The sequence below is a fragment of the Salminus brasiliensis genome, chromosome 13 (genome assembly GCF_030463535.1).
Source record: "Salminus brasiliensis chromosome 13, fSalBra1.hap2, whole genome shotgun sequence".
Classification (NCBI taxonomy): domain Eukaryota; kingdom Metazoa; phylum Chordata; class Actinopteri; order Characiformes; family Bryconidae; genus Salminus; species Salminus brasiliensis.
In genome coordinates this window covers 24,278,223-24,296,202 of record NC_132890.1, presented here as the reverse complement: position 1 = coordinate 24,296,202, position 17,980 = coordinate 24,278,223, and the positions used below count along the sequence as shown (strand labels likewise).

Here is a 17,980-nt window from a genome sequence, read left to right as displayed (position 1 = left end):
TTATTTACCTTTTTTTGTTCTGTTCCATTCAGTGTGGCGTCTATGCGCCTGGCCTACAAAGAGCTGGAGATTGATAGGAAAATAGAAGAGAAGAAGCTGCAGAACCTGGAAGGGAAGAAGAGGGAGCAGGCTGAGAGACTGGGCATGGGCTTTGGGAACAGAAGGTAACTCTGCCAACCTCTCCGCCAGTAACAGCACTGCGTAAACGTCACTGTATGCCTAATCCAGCTTGTGGAACTCCTGGAACATCCTTGAACTCTGCATTTTTAGTTCAGCTCCTTCTTTGTGCCCTCAGAACTGAACTCTGATGGAAAGGACACAGTTCAGTCCAGGATAAGGGGGGCTGTGATGATTTCTGTAGGCTGGTCAAAAGGACACAGTTCAGTCCAGGATAAGGGGGGCTGTGATGATTTCTGTAGGCTGGTCAAAAGGACACAGTTCAGTCCAGGATAAGGGGGGCTGTGATGATTTCTGTAGGCTGGTCAGAAGGACACAGTTCAGTCCAGGATAAGGGGGGCTGTGATGATTTCTGTAGGCTGGTCAGAAGGACACAGTTCAGTCCAGGATAAGGGGGGCTGTGATGATTTCTGTAGGCTGGTCAGAAGGACTGCAGTTTATCTGTTTGTTTGTTTTTTTTCCCTCTCTTCAGTGTCGTGTCTCATTCTGTGATGTCGGAGATGCAGGTGATCGAGCAGGAAACCCCAGTAGGGACAAAGTCTTCCTCTCGCTCCAAACTGGACATGTTTGATGAGCCTGGGTTTACCTCCGGACCACCAAAGTAAGTTTCTAACCGGGCTAATCAGTGACGTGGGTTCGTGTTGGAGCTTTACACAGACTTTTGAGGAATCTGTGACCTTTCTAAGTTCACGTTGTATTTCAGAGCTTTCTAATCACAGCCTTAGCACAGTCCTGTTACATTGGAGACTTTGCACATCTGCGGTGAGAGCTATGTCCATGTAATCGGTGCCCGCTCCCCTGTTTCATGGCAGATACAAGGACAACCCTTTTACTGCAGGAGACAGCTTTGGCTCACGGTGGGATACAGATTCAGGCTCTGCCTCTTTCTCTTCCTCCTGGGTTCTGGAGAAGGAGGAGCCTAAAGAGACTGAAGTCACCATCTCGAGCATCCAGCCTATTGGAGAAAGGTTAGTTATTCTCTTCCTGGATGTAGTAATCAATCAATGAGTAGTCTTCTAGTATTAAAATGAGCTTTTGAAACATTGACCTCTGTATGAATGACGACTGGCAGGTTGATAAGGGATTTAAAATTATGTAAAATTTCTCAGGTTGCCCAGCAGACGGAAGCCAGAAGCCTCTGTGCCTGTTGCAGAGTCAAGCGAGGCACGACAGAAGTTTGCTAATGCTAAGGCGATCTCCTCTGATATGTTCTTCGGCCGAGAGACCAATGCTGAGGTACGGGGAACAGTGGAAATAAGAATCTCATGATTCATTTAATTGCTTCCAGTCTTAACTTCTCCCATTGTTCGATACTAAATGTGTGTAAAACAGCTGATTTGAGTTTTTGTTTGTGTGTGTTTCAGTATGAGGCAAAGACCCGTCTGGAGGGCATGTCCAGTAGCACCTCCATTAGCTCTGCTGACCTATTTGGGGATGGCAGCAGTCGTTCTCCAGGTGAGCTTTACACACATGCTTGAGCCTATCCTTGCCTACCTTTCTGTGGATTTATGTTTATGCCTGAGAGAAAGACCAAAGCTTATGTGTGTGGTTGTGTTTCGGTAGGGGCGTCAGGATTCGAGAGTGTGCTTCCCTCTGGGCCCGACATTGCCCAGTTTAAGCAAGGGGTGAAGACTGTGGCTGGAAAAATGGCTGTGCTGGCTAATGGAGTTATGAACACCATTCAGGTGAGTTGTTGGCCCACAGACAGCTATCTTACAAAACTCCTGTGTTGGTACTTGGCACAAACCAAAAAATTAATAAAGCACTTCCGTCTAAAATCCCTCTTAGAAACTGTGAAATTGTTTGTGCTGTTTATCTACTGGTGCTTTGTGTGGGGAATGAACGACATATTTATTACTGTCTTATCCTTTTTAGTATTACTGAAATTTAGTGGTCTTTTTTTTTTTTTTTTTTTTTTTCCAAATGTTTTTAAAAATTAATTTTAATTAAATATTTGAATTAAACAGGTTTGCCAGTCTTATGTTTTTGTTTTTTTTTTTCACCCCCACCTCCAGCTTTATAGTTTTGATTACCTACAGCAGGTTCATTTTATTAATAGATAAAGACGCTGTTAATGGTTATGTATAACAACGTCTCATGTGGAAGTACACTATGTCTAAATATGTCTGCTGCCGTCGCTAAGAACAAAAAAAAACCTAGAGGAAACACTGTGTAAACTTCCTTTTCCACCATTTTAGGATCGCTATGGCTCCTACTGAGAGGACTGCATGAACTCCACAGGAAAGGAAATGACATCAAACAGGACGCAACACTGCTGACTGGATCTGGCTTTGTTTTTCTCTCCTACATTTACACAAACATAGAGAGAGAAAGTAGAGAAACTAAAAGAAAGGAAGTGAGAGAGAAAGACACAGGACCTCCAAGCCTCTGTCCCCAGAGCTTTATAGATTGTCACAGACCCATCCGACTGACAGTATTTTAATTTCCTGTCTCTTTTGGAAACGTGTGGTTTTTATGTTCAGATAACAAAAGCACTGAGAGGTGTAGAAAGTATTTTTTTTTCTTTCTTTTTTTTTCAGAACCACGGTGCTTTCTGTTGAAACTAACAAGTCCTGTTTTCTATGCCATTTACTGGTCTGCAATTTCAACTAGCTGTTGATTTTAAAAGATGAAAAAGTATTCTCTATCAAATGAAATGTATAACCAAACGTCTTCTTAGCTCTACCATGTTCTCATGGCTTTCTTTTTTTTTTTTTTTGTATTTAAATGGTATCATATTCTAATATTCTACCTGAACAGTGCAGTTAAGACTGTAGTGTGGCGTTCACCTCAGAAAGAAAGGGAACTTAGCTGGCTGGTATTTTCAGATTCGCATGACCGTTCGGATGTCATCTGATACGCATTGCGGCGCCAGTTTAATGGAGTATTTCAGCCAGCTGTGTGATAAAGACTGTTGGGGAGGTTGGGAGTTAGATTGACCAGGAAAGGATTTTGCCCTTTTCTTACTGAGGTAGCTTTAGATTTTCCAGGTCCAGCAATTTGAGATTTTTACGTTTTGAGAGGTGATTCGGACAAAGAACAACCTAAAGTGTAATAAGTCCCTCGAGATCGGACGCAGCAGCGGGTGACTGGACCCTCTAGAGCTACTAGTGGAGTTTTTCTACAGAGCTGTAAACAGAAACCACTTTGAAAAACCATGTATTTGTGCTCTTTCTCCAAGCATGCCCGTACAGGCCCGTGCGTGTGAAACTCCTCTCACAATCTCGAGTTGCTCTTCTAGTGTTCCTTCACACGTTTAAAACGGTAAAAAAGGAAACCTGTCTGATACAGATTGAAAGCTACGACTACATGTCTGTAGTCAGTTTGTTTTTAAATATAGAATATGCAACAATTCTTAGAGGTTAAAGCTGAATTTTAAGACGTTGGATGGGATTAAACTGACCATGGTCTGCTCATGAATGTGTTATTTCACAGCAAGTGTTGCAAGATTGGACAGATTTTTATGGAATGGTGACACAACTCCCATTGACGCTAATGACCGTTTGTAGCAGTCTTGTTTAGTGTCGTAACGTAACTTGAGGTTTGAGCTTATTATGCTGCTCTATCAACTTGGGCTATGTTTTTGTAGCCAATTGGAGCCTTGCAGATTGGAAAATGTTTTGCCACCTGTATCCAGTCTGCCCAAAGAGTGTGTCCTTGTGCACACATAAAATAAATTTAAGCTGAAATTAATAATAATAATAATGGGGAAGAAATATACTCTGGGGCTCTGAGGGGCTCAGCGGTCTACTGCGCTACTGCCCCCGCTTTGCCACCAGCAGCTGGTGTCCAAGAGAGCATTTGGCTGTGCTCTTTCCCCGTCACTCTTAAGCGATGTTGGCTAGCTCATGCGTTGGTTAGCTGGTGCAGTAGAGCTGTGGACCCAACGCTTTCCTCAGAGCGTGTCGGCCTAGTGCCTAGTGGTTCGAAAAGAGGCGGTGGCTGTCCTTACCCTCCTAGCTAGGGGAAATTACGAATGGGTTGGTTTATTGATAGTACCAAATTGGGAGAAAAAAGTCTAAAACACTAAATTGAGATTAATCTGAATGGGACTTCCGTCCAATCTCGCAACAGTAGCTAGGAAAAAAACGCATCTTTGGGCAGGTGGATTTCAGTTGGTCTGTTTGAAACAAGACCAGTTTACCTTTTGACATTCAGACGTCATCAGTGATACAGTGATACAGTTCTCTCCTATCTGCTTATAGTGTGCATGTAAGATTCTACTTCCACGTACATGCATTACAAAGATGTTTTTTTTTTTTTTTGTTTTTTTTTCCTCTCCCTTATTTTTTGGATTGATACCTGATTGTGTTAAACGGGAGGCGTGCACAAAACTTCACCCCCCCTAGACTCATCTGCCTGTCTCTTTGTACCCCAGTACAAAATTTGTGAAATAAAATAAAATTTCAGTTGAAAAAACAGTTATTTATTGTTGGCTGTTGAACAGAAAAAAAAACAGTTTTATGTAAATAAAGGTTGAAACGCCCCTCCCTCCCAAAAATGTTTGACTCAGTGTCATTCCTCAGTGATATAAAACCGTGCATAAAGTGATTTCCATATAAAAGTGCAAAACAATAGTGATTGTGAAGCTCAAGTACACGCACACACGCACCAGAGTAACTCACAAAGGAAATAAGAACGTGTCACATATGCTGCCGAACCCGTGACCCCACACCGCAGAAGAAAAGATTCTGCACTTTGACAGTGAGCTCTTTCATGTGCTGTTTTCCAGTGGAGGCCTTTCATCCACTATTCGCACAGCCTGAGTGAGTCCACCAATCTTCATTTAACCTGGAAGACGCAGTGAGGGTTAGTGGATAATCAGTGCAGGCCGGGCCTATAGCCTGTGATTAGACCCCATTCCCTAATCATAGCCTCCACTCTGCAGTGGCCAACGACCCTTTGATCACCGATAACATGAAAGCAAGTCCCCCCCCCCCCCCCAAGCGATGGGGGTATAAGGGTAAGTACAACTACAACACTAGAATATAAACAATAGACTTGTGTAGCTGCGAGAAGGCCTATCTAAACGTTAGCTGTCAGCACATGATCAATAAAATAATCACGGGTGATTAAAATTATTTTCAGACCATTTCTATTGGTTCATTCATCATGAAATATTTACAAAGTGGCCTTTTTTAACCAACAAAGTTTTAACGAAGCCACAAAAAACTAAAAGCCATTTTCCTTATTAAAGACACCATAATTGAACTCCCTTTTCAATTCTGAACTATTATTAAACATCAGTCCGAATGTACTTGAGTCTCAGTGCAACACGTTTCCTCCCTGCAGGTATGGCTATTTAAAATAGCATTAAATGTTAAAATATCTTAAAATGCAAACTAGGTTGTCTTTGGCATTCAGGCCTGGCTGGTGCACACTGCTTTAGTGAAGTGTGACAACTGTGGGGGAATTGATTACAACAGTTAGTTGATCCAGGCATATTTGTAAAAGTCGTTTTCCTCCCATAGCTTGCATCTCTCTGCAAATGGGTTCTGTGCCACTTGGAGTGTGTTGTTCAGCAGGGCAGTCTGGGTGGGAAACTCCGGCCACTCAGGTGGCATCTTGCCTGCAACACCGAAAAATCAGATCTATTATTTATTTATTTATTTTTTAATTAGAAAAGTATACAATCGCATAAAATACACCTACATAAGTCTTTCATAAGAAACTGCATAAACATGTATATAGGCTTATTACAACAAGCCTCAATGTCATAAATGCTGCTTGGTCAATTTAGATGCCATTTCACCTCAGAAAATGTTGAGCCATTAATTGTCTTAAAATTTCCTTTGTATTTTGGCTTGATTTCAATATATATATATAATTTCTTATGCCAAACTTTGGGCACCCCTGGTCGAATTGCATGTGTCATTTATTTTAAATGTGAAATTAAGTTCCCATCCTTTACAGAGGGGTATATATAGCATTGATGGTGCAGTGGAGCAAGAGAACTGTTCTCTGGAACATTCTCTGGAATGCTTTTTGGTGCTCCATCCAATACTTTCAGGATGTTGGGAATGAGGTGGAGAGGTGATCATCCAACATCTTGACCACACTACTGCTCTTGTCACTGAATACAATCAAATTATCACAGCAATGCTCCATAATCTAGTAGCAGGCCTTTCTAGAAGTAGTCCAACAAAATCAGGATAGATATATATATATATATATATATATATATATATATATTTTATTAGGATGCTTTAAAACAGCTTGGACTATTTGGAATGGTATAGAACTTTGGATTTTCCCATATACTGTGACAGTTTTCAAAGGGTATGAATAATTTTGGACATGACACTTTTTGTTCAAATGTGTATAAAAGCTGAGAAATATTTTTTCCCACAATGATGCCTCTTGTACATCATCGTGTTATCTCCTGGGAGATGCCTGTGTCATTTCCAGGCAAAAATATAATTTCTGGTTAAATAAAAGTAAATTTAAGTCAAACTTTGCCAGGGGTATGAATACTTTCGGGCATGACTGTATATATATATATATTTTTTTTAAATACCCTTGATTTAGTAAGAAAAGATGAATGAGCAGGTGTCCCAATACTTTTGTCCATATAGTGTATTACTGAAACGTAAATATGTGGCATGTACAAAGGTTATGGCACATTTAATATGCTTTATGTTTTTCCCAATGTTCAATTCAAGACTGAATTAAGAATTAAATCCTGAGTAACACCAGTGCTGGGGAAGCACACCACACTACCCCAGTGAGTCCTTGAACAAAACTACTCTCTAGTAAAAACATGTAACATGACTCAAACACAAGTTGCCAAATGCTATAAATGTTCACTTGAAAATGCAATAAAACAACCAGGGGTGTCCAAACTTCTGCATAAGACAATGAGCCCTTTGCTTTCTTTAAAGCGCTTGAAGAAATGTTCTATATTTAAAGAATGAAGCTCACCTTCTTTTGCAAAGTGAATGAAGCGATTGGTGAGCAGTTCCTGGAAAGCCTTGTCTTCAGGGCTCACTGTCCCCAGCACCATCTCCAGTCCGCCAAAGAACGCCAGGCTGTCCAGCATATGGAAGGAAAATCGGCTATGGTAAGGCATCCAGAGGGAGGAGTCGGCAGCTTTGGACGGAGTGTGCGTCACCACGTAGCGGTACACAGGGCTGTTTAAGGCATCTGTAAATCAAAATACAGTTGTGAAAGAACAAGTCTAGTCATTCACAGATGATCAGTAAAATTTCACATTTATTCCAATTTTTAATTTAAATTCAATATTAACAAAAAAACTATTTTCATCATCCTAAATATAGTCAACCAGCCACTGTGAAGTGTCTGATGTTTGCTTCTTTAACTCTAGGAGCTACAAGGCTAACGTAGCAAACCAGCAATGGAACCTTGCCTGTCCATTAGCGTTTCTGACTGATTCTAATTGCACGCCTAAATCATAACACACTTAGCTCAATAATGTCCAATACATTTGCTGATGTGGTTTCGAACACTTTATGACTCAATGTTCTGCATACATGTGGATAAAACTATCGATAAAAATGCCATCTTTACTGTTTTTGACATCTTTATCTGGTTAAATCTATTTTTATAGAGAGCTGTTCTCCGTGCAGTTTCATAACCTAAGACTATGACTTGGCTGATCGACCAGACCTGGGCTAGGACCATCGCTTTGAGATTTGAACACAAACCACAGACTACAATGAGAGTCATTTGAAGGTTGTGAGGGAATGGAGTTTGGGTGAACCTGCAGCTCGCTTGGCCAGGTCGTTGTTGGGGCAGCTAACCCTCATATCAGACACCAGGGTGGTGTAGAGCCTTTCTGGACAGCGATCCTTGGTTGGGCAGGGAGCCAAGCTGTTATAGAGCCTCAGAGCTTCGGACACAACATCCTGTCCATAAGGGTCGAGTTTTTCTTCATGTGGAATCAGAGAAAGAGAGCAGTAATACTTTGTTATAGTAGCAGTAACAATGCTGAAGTGGTAGTAGTAAAATGCCATGGGTAAATACACACATACTAACACTACAATGAAATTATGGAGGTAATTATAGTATACAGTGAGGAAAATAAGTATTTGAACACCCTGCGACTTTGCAAGTTCTCCCACTTAGAAATCATGGAGGGGCCAGAAATTTTCATTTTAGGTGCATATCCACGGTGAGAGACATAATCTAAAAAAAACAATTCCGGAAATTACAATGTATGATTTTTTAATCATTTATTTGTGTGTTACTGCTGCAAATAAGTATTTGAACACCTGCCAATCAGCAAAAATTCTGGCCCTCAAAGACCTGTTAGTCCGCCTCTAAAAAGTCCACCTCCAGTCCACTTATTATTCTAAATTAGAAGCACCTGTTTGAGGTCGTTAGCTGCATACAAACACCTGTCCACCCCACACAATCAGTAAGACTCCAACTACTAACATGGCTAAGACCAAAGAGCTGTCCAAAAACTTGTAGACCTCCACAAGGCTGGAAAGGGCTATGGGGCAATTGCCAAGCAGCTTGGTGAAAAAAGATCAACTGTTGGAGAATTTATTAGAAAATGGAAGAAGATGACTGTCATGACTGTCAATCTCCCTCGGACTGGGGCTCCATGCAAGATCTCACCTCGTGGCGTATCAATGATCCTAAGAAAGGTGAGGAATCAGCCCAGAACTACACGGGAGGAGCTGGTCAATGACCTGAAGAAAGCTGGCACCACTGTTTCCAAGGTTACTGAGGGTAATACACTAAGACGTCATAGTTTAAAGTCATGCATGGCACGGAAGGTTCCCCTGCTTAAATCAGCACACGTCCAGGCCCGTCTTAAGTTTGCCCATGACCATTTGGATGATCCAGAGGAGTCATGGGAGAAAGTTCTGTGGTCAGATGAGACCAAAATAGAACTTTTTGGTCTTAATTCCACTCGCAGTGTTTGGAGAACAAAGAATGATGAGTACCATCCCAAAAACACCATCCCTACTGTGAAGCATGGGGGTGGAAGCATCATGCTTTGGGGGTGTTTTTCTGCACATGGGACAGGACAACTGCACTGTATTAAGGAGAGGATGACCGGGGCCATGTATTGCGAGATTTTGGGGAACAACCTCCTTCCCTCAGTTAGAGCACTGAAGATGGGTCATGGCTGGGTCTTTCAACATGACAATGACCTAAAGCACACAGCCAGGATAACCATGGAGTGGCTCCGTAAGAAGCATATCAAGGTTCTGGAGTGGCCTAGCCAGTCTCCAGACCTAAACCCTATAGAAAATCTTTGGAGGGAGCTTAAACTCCGTGTTTCTCAGCGACAGCCCAGAAACCTGGCTGATCTGGAGAAGATCTGTTTGGAGGAATGGGCCAAAATCCCTGCTGCAGTGTGTGCAAACCTGGTGAAAAACTACAGGAAACGTTTGACCTCTGTAATTGCAAACAAAGGCTACTGTACTAAATATTAACATTGATTTTCACAGGTGTTCAAATACTTATTTGCAGCAGTAACACACAAATAAATTATTAAGAAAATCATACATTGTGATTTCCGGATTCTTTTTTTTAGATTATGTCTCTCACAGTGGACATGCACCTAAGATGAAAATTTCAGACCCCTCCATGATTTCTAAGTGGAAGAACTTGCAAAGTTGCAGGGTGTTCAAATATTTATTTTTCTCACTGTAAGTAAGGCTACTATGGAATATCTTAGTTTAAAGCAGTAATGTTTACTGGGTCATTACAGTATTGGTACAACTTCTATTAAATAGCTTTGGTTAATAGTATGAGGTGGTGTACTACTATAATAAAGCCTTGCCTAGGCTATTGTCAAAAAGCCTAAGCCTAACCTAGGCTACTATAAAATATAAGTTTTTGTTGTAGTAGTAATACACATCACCTTCAAGACTGTTCACTTGCTGCTTAATATATAGAAGCAGTCTAGTAATAACACTAGTATACCATGGCCTATGTTATTATAGTAGTAGTAGTATAGTAATAGTATACCATGGCCTAGCTTAATATAGTAGTAGTAGTATAGTAATAGTACTAGTATACAATGGGCTACATTATTATGGAAGTAGTAATATAGTAATATTACAAGTTTACCATGGCCTAGGTTAACATAGTAGAAGTAGTAGTACAGTAATACTACAAGTATACCATGACCTAGGCTGTTCTAGAAGTAGCTGTATAGTAATAATACTAGTATACAATGACCCAAGTTATTAAAGTAGTAGTATAGTAATAGTACTAGTATACCATGACCTAGGTTATTATACCAGTACAAACACTACTAATGCCCATTCTTGCCCTGTTATAGTAGTAGTGCAGCAGTAACACTAGTACCGAACGGCCTAGGTTATTATAGCAGTAGTAAAACTACTATAGCAATACTACTCGTAAAAAGAACACACCTTTAACAAACCAGTTGTAATCTCCCAAAGTCCATGTAGAAATGTTCTTCATGGTGGGACTGGAGACAAGAAAATACAAACACATTTGCACAGTTAGAAGAAGAACTTCATAAGGACCTGACAGGCTGCAGATTGTGTAGACTAGAACCCTAACCTGAAGTCAGTCTCTTGCTCTGTCGTGCCAACCACGAATGGAACATCATTGTACAATCCAGGTTTCTTCCAGGCTTCAAATGGGGGAACAGAGAGGACATGACCATCCACAACAGCTACTGGACCATAGAATTGATCTTTAACTGGAATGTCAGTCAGGTTATCTGCTGCCCATGATGGATACTCGTCCCATGGAATGGCCTGAATAGTCAGAAGGAGAAAAAGGGACATTTTGTGAATCAGTGATAAAAGCTTGGTGTCATTTTAGATTCATTATTTCTCAATATCTAGATCAATTACAATCAACTTACAATCCATTCCACATTTGTGTTTGTAAGTAGCAGATGAGATGTTTCGTTATCAGTTAAATGTAATAGATGCTTACTGTTTTGTGTACATTCTTGTTTTTCATAGGAAAATGCATCTTTTACATGTTTTGTCATGGTTTGACTCTGAATCAAACCTAAAATCAGACTCAGATACAGAATGTAAATCAAATGCAAATGTAATTAGTTACTTAGAAATGTAGGTCATTGCCCCTATGTAGTAAAATACCCTAACAAGGCAGTGCTTTAACTCTGGTCCAGCTGTGCTTATGGTGAACAAGTTAGTCAAGTGTTGTGCAACTTTGCCTTCTTTTGTCAGGTATTTTGAAAGCCGGAAAATGAGACTAATGTGGACTTGATCCTGTGGACTTTTTTTATTTTTTTAGAATTTATTAGTGCTAGTGTTAAGCTAATGGTTCCAACTATGAATGGGATGATATGAAAATGTCCCTTTGTAGTTATAGTAGTGGCCAAAAACAGTCACCTTTTACTACTGTAGTTCTACCAAGTGCATTTTATTAGGGTTATATTGTGAAGAGCAGTGCACCACCATTCCAGAGCCCCCTAAATCTTCCTAAAAATGTTTTGCAGTCAAACTGCAACTGCAATCCTACAAGCAGCTTTTTCTTGGAAAGTTTTCTTGGGCTTCCACTGACAAACTGACAAACTGACAGTAAATATACTTGCTATATCCTTATAGACTTCTCCTTCTTTGTGAGGGTTAATTATTTTATAGGCAGCTGCTTAATTTAGGACACCTTTTGTTGGGACAAAGTTTGAGGAGTTAAAATTGCATCACCTGGCCTTTCATAATGATGCTTGTTTACTGTAAACAAGTCATAGCCCCAACAAGCTAATAAACCCTTTTTCACATAGCAATTAAAAGGAAATGGCAACAAAGCAGGAAAAACCACATCCAGTTAGTCTGACGGGCAATTTAAACATGGAAGTAAGGCGCTTTACATGTTGTTGTCATGCAGTGAATATTGCTGTCTGCAAAACAACGGCTGCGGGCACGAACGCCAGTTGTGCTATCTTATCAAACGTGCGATAGTGAACCCTTTGGGTCACCTGGGTCTATTTAGATCTTAGCATTTCTAAATTTAGATTTGTACATTTATAAAAAACCATGTATGGCTGTTTGTGTTTTGAGTTGTGGCACTGAGGACCAGCAAAACGCCTTAAAGCTGGACTGTGCCATATGTTTTTAAACTAAATTACCTGCTAAACCGATGGAAGTGAGAATATGGTAATATTATGGTCTGAGACTTTGGTAAACGTTATCTGAGAGCCCAAACTTTTCCATAATACACCAAAATTGCATAAGAAATATATTAATCTACAAAATATAGGATATTAGCCCTTTAATATCTTAAATGGATTAGCATCAAGTTTTAATGCATTATTAAAACAACTAACCAATACATACCAACACATTAAATGTCATTTTGAGTCAGATTTGCTCAGATGAAAGTCTGTAGACTGGACACTGGCCTCTGCTGTACTACTGCCTTGTCTTTTGAAGATTACCTGGGCTATGGATCTCACCTGCAGGACCTGAGTTATGCTGAGGTTTCGGAGGCAAGCAGCATCCTTGCAGCCTGTTTTTCTCAGGAACACAAGGTTGTCTTTCTCAGCTGTCTCTAGAGTGGCATTGTACACGTACGAGCCACTCATGTCAATCGCACGATGGAACAGGCCCTTGGCAAGCGGGGACATCATCAAAGTCCATACTGATGTTCCTCCTTAAAAGAGTGCAAGAATGTTAAAATGCAGTAATCAAATGAATCCAAAAAATAGGGCCTTGTATTATAATGGTTCAGTATCACAATATTGACTGCATATTGACAATATTAATGCATATAAGCCCCAACTATAGTGGAATTCACATTTTATTATTGTGCATTTTAAGCATTCTACCCAACCAAAGGCCTTCTGTGTTAGTTTGTCTCAATGTATTTTAAACCAGTAAAGGCCAGTCTACTGCAATAATGGCTCTTTCACATTTCAACCTATTTGAAAACTTCAAACCATCAGTAGTTCTAGTATGAACTACAGGAGCTAATCACATACTGTATGTTACTCTAACAGTATCCATAGCTAAATCTGAAACAGCTTCTAAATCCCTACGTAGTGCATTATGTGGTAGGGGTGTAAGAAACTTGTGATATTATGTTTAGCGATATTTCAATATATGGCAATATATCGTCTTGCTTATGGTATCACAATATATAGTATTATAATCCCTGTATCATGATACATATATAGTATTAACAGTTTCTTGCCATTATGTTTTTTGCACACTATGTAAGTCATGTTTTATGTGTATATTAAACAGCTATTCAAATTCAGTCAGTCATAGGTTGCACATAGGGGACTCCCTAATTAAGATTTAGTTGAAATATTATAATATTATCTATTAATTTGTTTTGAGTTTAGAGCAGAATTTTTTTGCTTTTTAAAACTTTTTTTTACCTGAACTCTGGCCAAAAATGGTGACTTTCCCTGGGTCTCCACCGAACACATGGATGTTCCTTTGAACCCACTGAAGAGCTTGAATCTGGTCCATGAAGCCATAGTTCCCTGTATTTAAGATTGAAGTAAACAATATGTGTCACTGTTACTGTGCTGAAACAGTGGACAGTAATTGCACAGTAACTGTAAGTAAGTAGATGACTGAATGTCTATGAGTGTCTATAACACATTATCTTTTTAACCGGTGTCAGATTTTTACTCCATTCATAAATTCATAATAAAGTTTACTTGAAGAAACTGGTCATAGCAACGGTCATAGAAACCAGACGTCTGAAGGCGTTATGAATAAACTCCTTGATTGTTTTGTTGAATTTTTCCCATTTTTTTCCCAATTTGGTACTGCCAATTAACCCACCTAATCATAGCTCCCCCTAGCATCAGCAATGCTCCTGATACAAAAAGGGTAAAGACTTTGCATGTATCGGGCATGTCCTTTGATACATGCGAAGCCAGCTATCGCTGGGCAGCTCAGAGAAAAGCGATGGGTCCCCATCTGCGCCGCACCAGCTAATAGACTCCTGTGGCGGCCAATACTGCTATAGAAGTTTCTGCTACTGCTATAGTATTTTCTGTCTTTTGGGAGACAGAGCCATCTGCCCACCAGGAGAGAGCACGGCCAGTTGTCAAAGAAGTTGTCAATGGCAAAGCAGCATGGCTTGGGATTCAAACTCACAACCCCCGAGCCAAAGTGGCATAGCATGTAGATTGTCGATTTCTGGGTTCACTGCAGCTGAAAGGTCAAGTATTTACTATTGGTTTACTCCTAATTTTATTAAACAGAGATTTTGGATCCTCTGTTTTTTTGTGACTCATGACAGCATAGTTAAATAAATCCCAGCCCAAAGCATCAGAAGCTTGTATATATATATTTTTTTTTTTTTAATGAAAGGGTACCCCCCCTTTTTTGTCCTCTCTTACACTGTCATTATTATTATTTGGATGTTTTTGATATGTATTTGTACATAAAACCCAATAAATATTTGATCAAAAAAATAAAATAAAATAAGGTTTTGGCCTAAAATACATTTTAATCCAAAAAAAAGATTTTTCCAGATATATCACTATTTTGCCATCATACACATTACATTTAAATCCAGAAAACACACTGGGGTAGTAAGTTCACTAGTGGGTTTGGATAGTAAATTCAATTCTATATTCAAAGAGTTGTTTCTCTAAAACAAACCATTTCACACCACACCTCACTCTAATGACTTTGCTTACATCCCTGTGACCAAATTATGCAGACAAAAAAAAAAGTATTGCAACATTATATTTATGCCAAATCACCCACCTAAACGATCCTCATCAATCATCTTGTACTGAATTTTTACTCACCCTTGAAATTTGCAAAAACCCTATTGCTGATTATGTTTCTGGAAACTACTACTGTGGTTTGGAACCTAATGACTCATCCAGCGTGGACATATGACAAGTGGGGAGCGCTAATGCGGGTGGACAGTGGTTTATTCCAGGACGGACAGTTTCCCTGAGCAGTTTAGACATTATATGCAGACCTAATCAGACAGCTATGCTGAAGGGACTGACCTGAGGTATTGGTGGATGAACCCTCCCTCAGTACCTCTAGGGCCATAAAGCCAAAGGCATTTAGCCTGTAGTTCAGACTGACAAAGACGGTTTGCGTTTGGACCGCTAGCTCTTCTGTGGGCGAGCAGCCTTTCTCCTGTCCACTCAGCATGTGTAAATACCCTCCATGGATCCACACCATGACGGGCAGGGGTTTTGCGGGTTTCAGACTGGGCGAAAACACGCTTAGGTGAAGGCAATCCTCTTTTCCAGTCACATCTCCAGCACTACTCAGGGGCTGCACTTGGGCACAGACGCTACGGACATAAGTAGCGTCATAAACGCCATGCCAACACTTCCCAGCAGCCTTCAGATCTTCTGGAGGCCTCCATCGCCGTTCGCCAACTGGTGGGACAGCATACGGGATGCCTTTGAAGGAATAAGCTCTGCCCCCCCAGCGCCCACGCAGCCAACCACAGTCTGTGGACACCTCAGCGAAGCCCGGGGGCGGAGTCTGGGCCACGTAAGCCAAATATCCAGCAAGGGCAAGTAATCCAAGGACCCCGCAAGCTATTAAAAACATGCACCTCCTCGACAGCACCAGGAATGGGCTGACGTAGTGACGTCGCACATACTGGATCTCCTCCTCCCCCTCGTCCTGCACTAGGTAGCGGTACTCATTCCTCGCAGGGACCTCAAACGCGTCCTCATTCATCTCCACTCTAGGGACAAACACGGAAGGGGAGAGAGAAAGAAAGGAAAAGAGAGAGAGGATGTGAAGGCATGTGAATTATTTTCTGACTCATGTTCCTAGGTAGATGAAGTGGATAGCCACAGTACTGGTAAACAGAACCAGGTGTTACCACGTCCAGAACACAAATATGGCCATTTTATTTACTAGCCTAACCCACCAGTGAGCCTACATGTTTCTTCTGAAGTTTATATTTAATGTTGATGATGGTAAAACAGTGCTAAAGCTGGAAAAAAAAAAATCTTTGTGGACCTCGCAACCTCCTGCTTGAACCCTTCCACCATTAACTCTTCTCAAAAGAGCAGTTGTCAGACACCTGGCTCCATTCACCACCTCTGATTCGGCCTTTCACACCACCCACCCTAAACGATTGTTCACCTGTTGTTAAATGAATTATGCAGAAAATTTGGGGGCAAACACACACAAACAGACAGGCTTTACTAACTGGGCTTCATGTCAGTTATCTCATACACATTTTTGTGAGCAGAATTCCTACACACGTCAGTTTATGATGTTGGCCTGTTTTGATGATCTACATTCAAGCATTACAGGAAATGCACTGGAGGAAGAAAAAAAAATATGTTTCAAAAGAAACTGGAGAGGTTTCTGAAAAAGCAGAACTTCTCAAACCACTTCAAGTGGAGTCTCACTGGCCCTGGAAAAGGGTGAAGAGCAAGCAGGCTGCCATTGATAACCACTAATATTAATAGTGTACATACTGTATAGGAAATCAGGTCAGGGTCAAGCAAATCACAGGAAAGCAAACACAAAAAATCCTCACGTCTTCAAACGCGGAACCTTTCAAGACACACAACCACAGACTAGTCAGATAAATACTTCCTATGGATTTGTACTTTTCATATCATGTATATTAGTGAGGAAGGTAATCCTAAAGCTAATAGATGCTGGACACACTAATCAGTTCCAGTGTAACTCCAATGCAGTCCTGTGAGCTGTGAGGTGGGGCCTCCATGAGCATCAGTAAGAGTTGTGGCACCCATGACCATACTGGAAACACCCCACAAGACCTGCCTGATGTTTTGGTGATGTTCTGACCCAGTCGTCTAGACTTCACAGTTTGGTTCTTGTCAAAGTGGCTCAGATCCTCAAGTTTGTCTGTGTTTTTTTTCCTTGCTTCCAACACATCGCCTTCAAGAACTGGTGTTCACTTGTGGCCTAATAGATCCACTCCTTGACAAGTCTCAGTGCCACCAGATCACCAGTGCTATTCACTTCACCTGTGAGTGGTTTTAATGTTATGGCTGATCAGTTGTTTTTGATTATTCAACCAGGTAGGTTACCTCAAGTGTTTTCAGGGGGTCGCCATGCAGGTGGGGTTAGGCTCCTCTACACACCTTCATACCAAGCCACACATCTTTTAACTTAGGAAGTAAATGAGTGCTTGTGCAGGACACGAATGACAAGCAGTGTTTTTGTTATTCCCGTGTGTGTGTGTGTGTGTGTGTGTGTGTGTGTGTGTGTGTTAAAGACTTACGACACAGCACTCGCTTGTCTATTAAAAGATTTGTTTTCAAGTATAAAACGAGCAGAATAACCACCTATGACCAACATATCCACAATACAAAACGCACTGAGTTTAAATAACGAGAGTGGTAATAGCGCCTTTGCGAATTTTCCGTTCCACCTTAAATGCAGCAGCGGTCGCCTACTGGCCCCTCACAGGGTTCAGAACGCAACTGCGGCAAATTTAAGGTGGACCGGAGAAACTCCAACAACACGCTGTCGAACGAGAAGCCAAACAGCTTCGACACTTGCGCGTTCAATTCTCACTAGTATATCTTTAATAAAAATCACACATATGTTCCTAAAATGCCACAAAACACACTTTCAAACCTAAACCCAAACCCATACACTCGAAAACTCGAAAAATGTTGTCATGCTTGCAGAGCAAAGTACTTTGGCGTCCACCCTGACCGTTTATGGACGCTGCGTTATTACACAAGTGTCCAAAGACGTAATGGATACCTTTAATCCCACTTTGATAAGAGAAATATACGAGCTAGACTTACCCTGTTAGTGTTTCTGCATGTGTAAACAACTTCCGTTAGCAACTTTCTCTTCTCCTAACTCTGTGTGATCTCCTCCTCCTGTCTGAACGATGGCTGCTTTTTTAACAAACCCAGCTGAACTACCGA

General features: G+C 40.9%; 2 protein-coding genes across 2 annotated transcripts in view; one reads left to right on the top strand and one right to left on the bottom strand.

Annotated features, from left to right (window-relative positions):
• The window catches only part of arfgap2 (ADP-ribosylation factor GTPase activating protein 2), an 18,495-nt gene extending 13,817 nt beyond the window's left edge, over positions 1–4,678 (top strand). Inside the window, exons 10-16 of the mRNA XM_072694682.1 lie at positions 33–164; positions 650–778; positions 990–1,145; positions 1,287–1,413; positions 1,542–1,632; positions 1,741–1,862; positions 2,376–4,678. Of these exons, the coding sequence (XP_072550783.1) occupies positions 33–164; positions 650–778; positions 990–1,145; positions 1,287–1,413; positions 1,542–1,632; positions 1,741–1,862; positions 2,376–2,396 (778 nt within the window). The 3' untranslated portion in view covers positions 2,397–4,678. The remainder of the gene's footprint in view (positions 1–32; positions 165–649; positions 779–989; positions 1,146–1,286; positions 1,414–1,541; positions 1,633–1,740; positions 1,863–2,375) is intronic.
• LOC140574745 (para-nitrobenzyl esterase) lies at positions 4,582–17,980 on the bottom strand. The gene is made up of 9 exons (XM_072694681.1): positions 17,855–17,980; positions 15,095–15,795; positions 13,490–13,597; positions 12,563–12,759; positions 10,690–10,889; positions 10,536–10,594; positions 7,898–8,065; positions 7,099–7,320; positions 4,582–5,746 (listed from the first exon to the last, which is right to left on the bottom strand). Exons 2-9 carry the CDS (start codon positions 15,786–15,788, stop codon positions 5,604–5,606), a joined length of 1,791 nt encoding a protein of 596 aa, XP_072550782.1. The 5' UTR covers positions 15,789–15,795; positions 17,855–17,980; the 3' UTR covers positions 4,582–5,603.

Excerpts from the sequence above, each read along its gene's own strand:
- LOC140574745 (XM_072694681.1), bottom strand. The coding sequence starts at position 15,788 with ATGAATGAGGACGCGTTTGAGGTCCCTGCGAGGAATGAGTACCGCTAC. Across the intron at positions 10,890-12,562 it reads GCATAACTCAGGTCCTGCAG|GCCATTCCATGGGACGAGTA; the intron begins GTGAGATCCATA and ends CTGACTATTCAG. Across the intron at positions 7,321-7,897 it reads CCTGGCCAAGCGAGCTGCAG|ATGCCTTAAACAGCCCTGTG; the intron begins GTTCACCCAAAC and ends TTTGATTTACAG.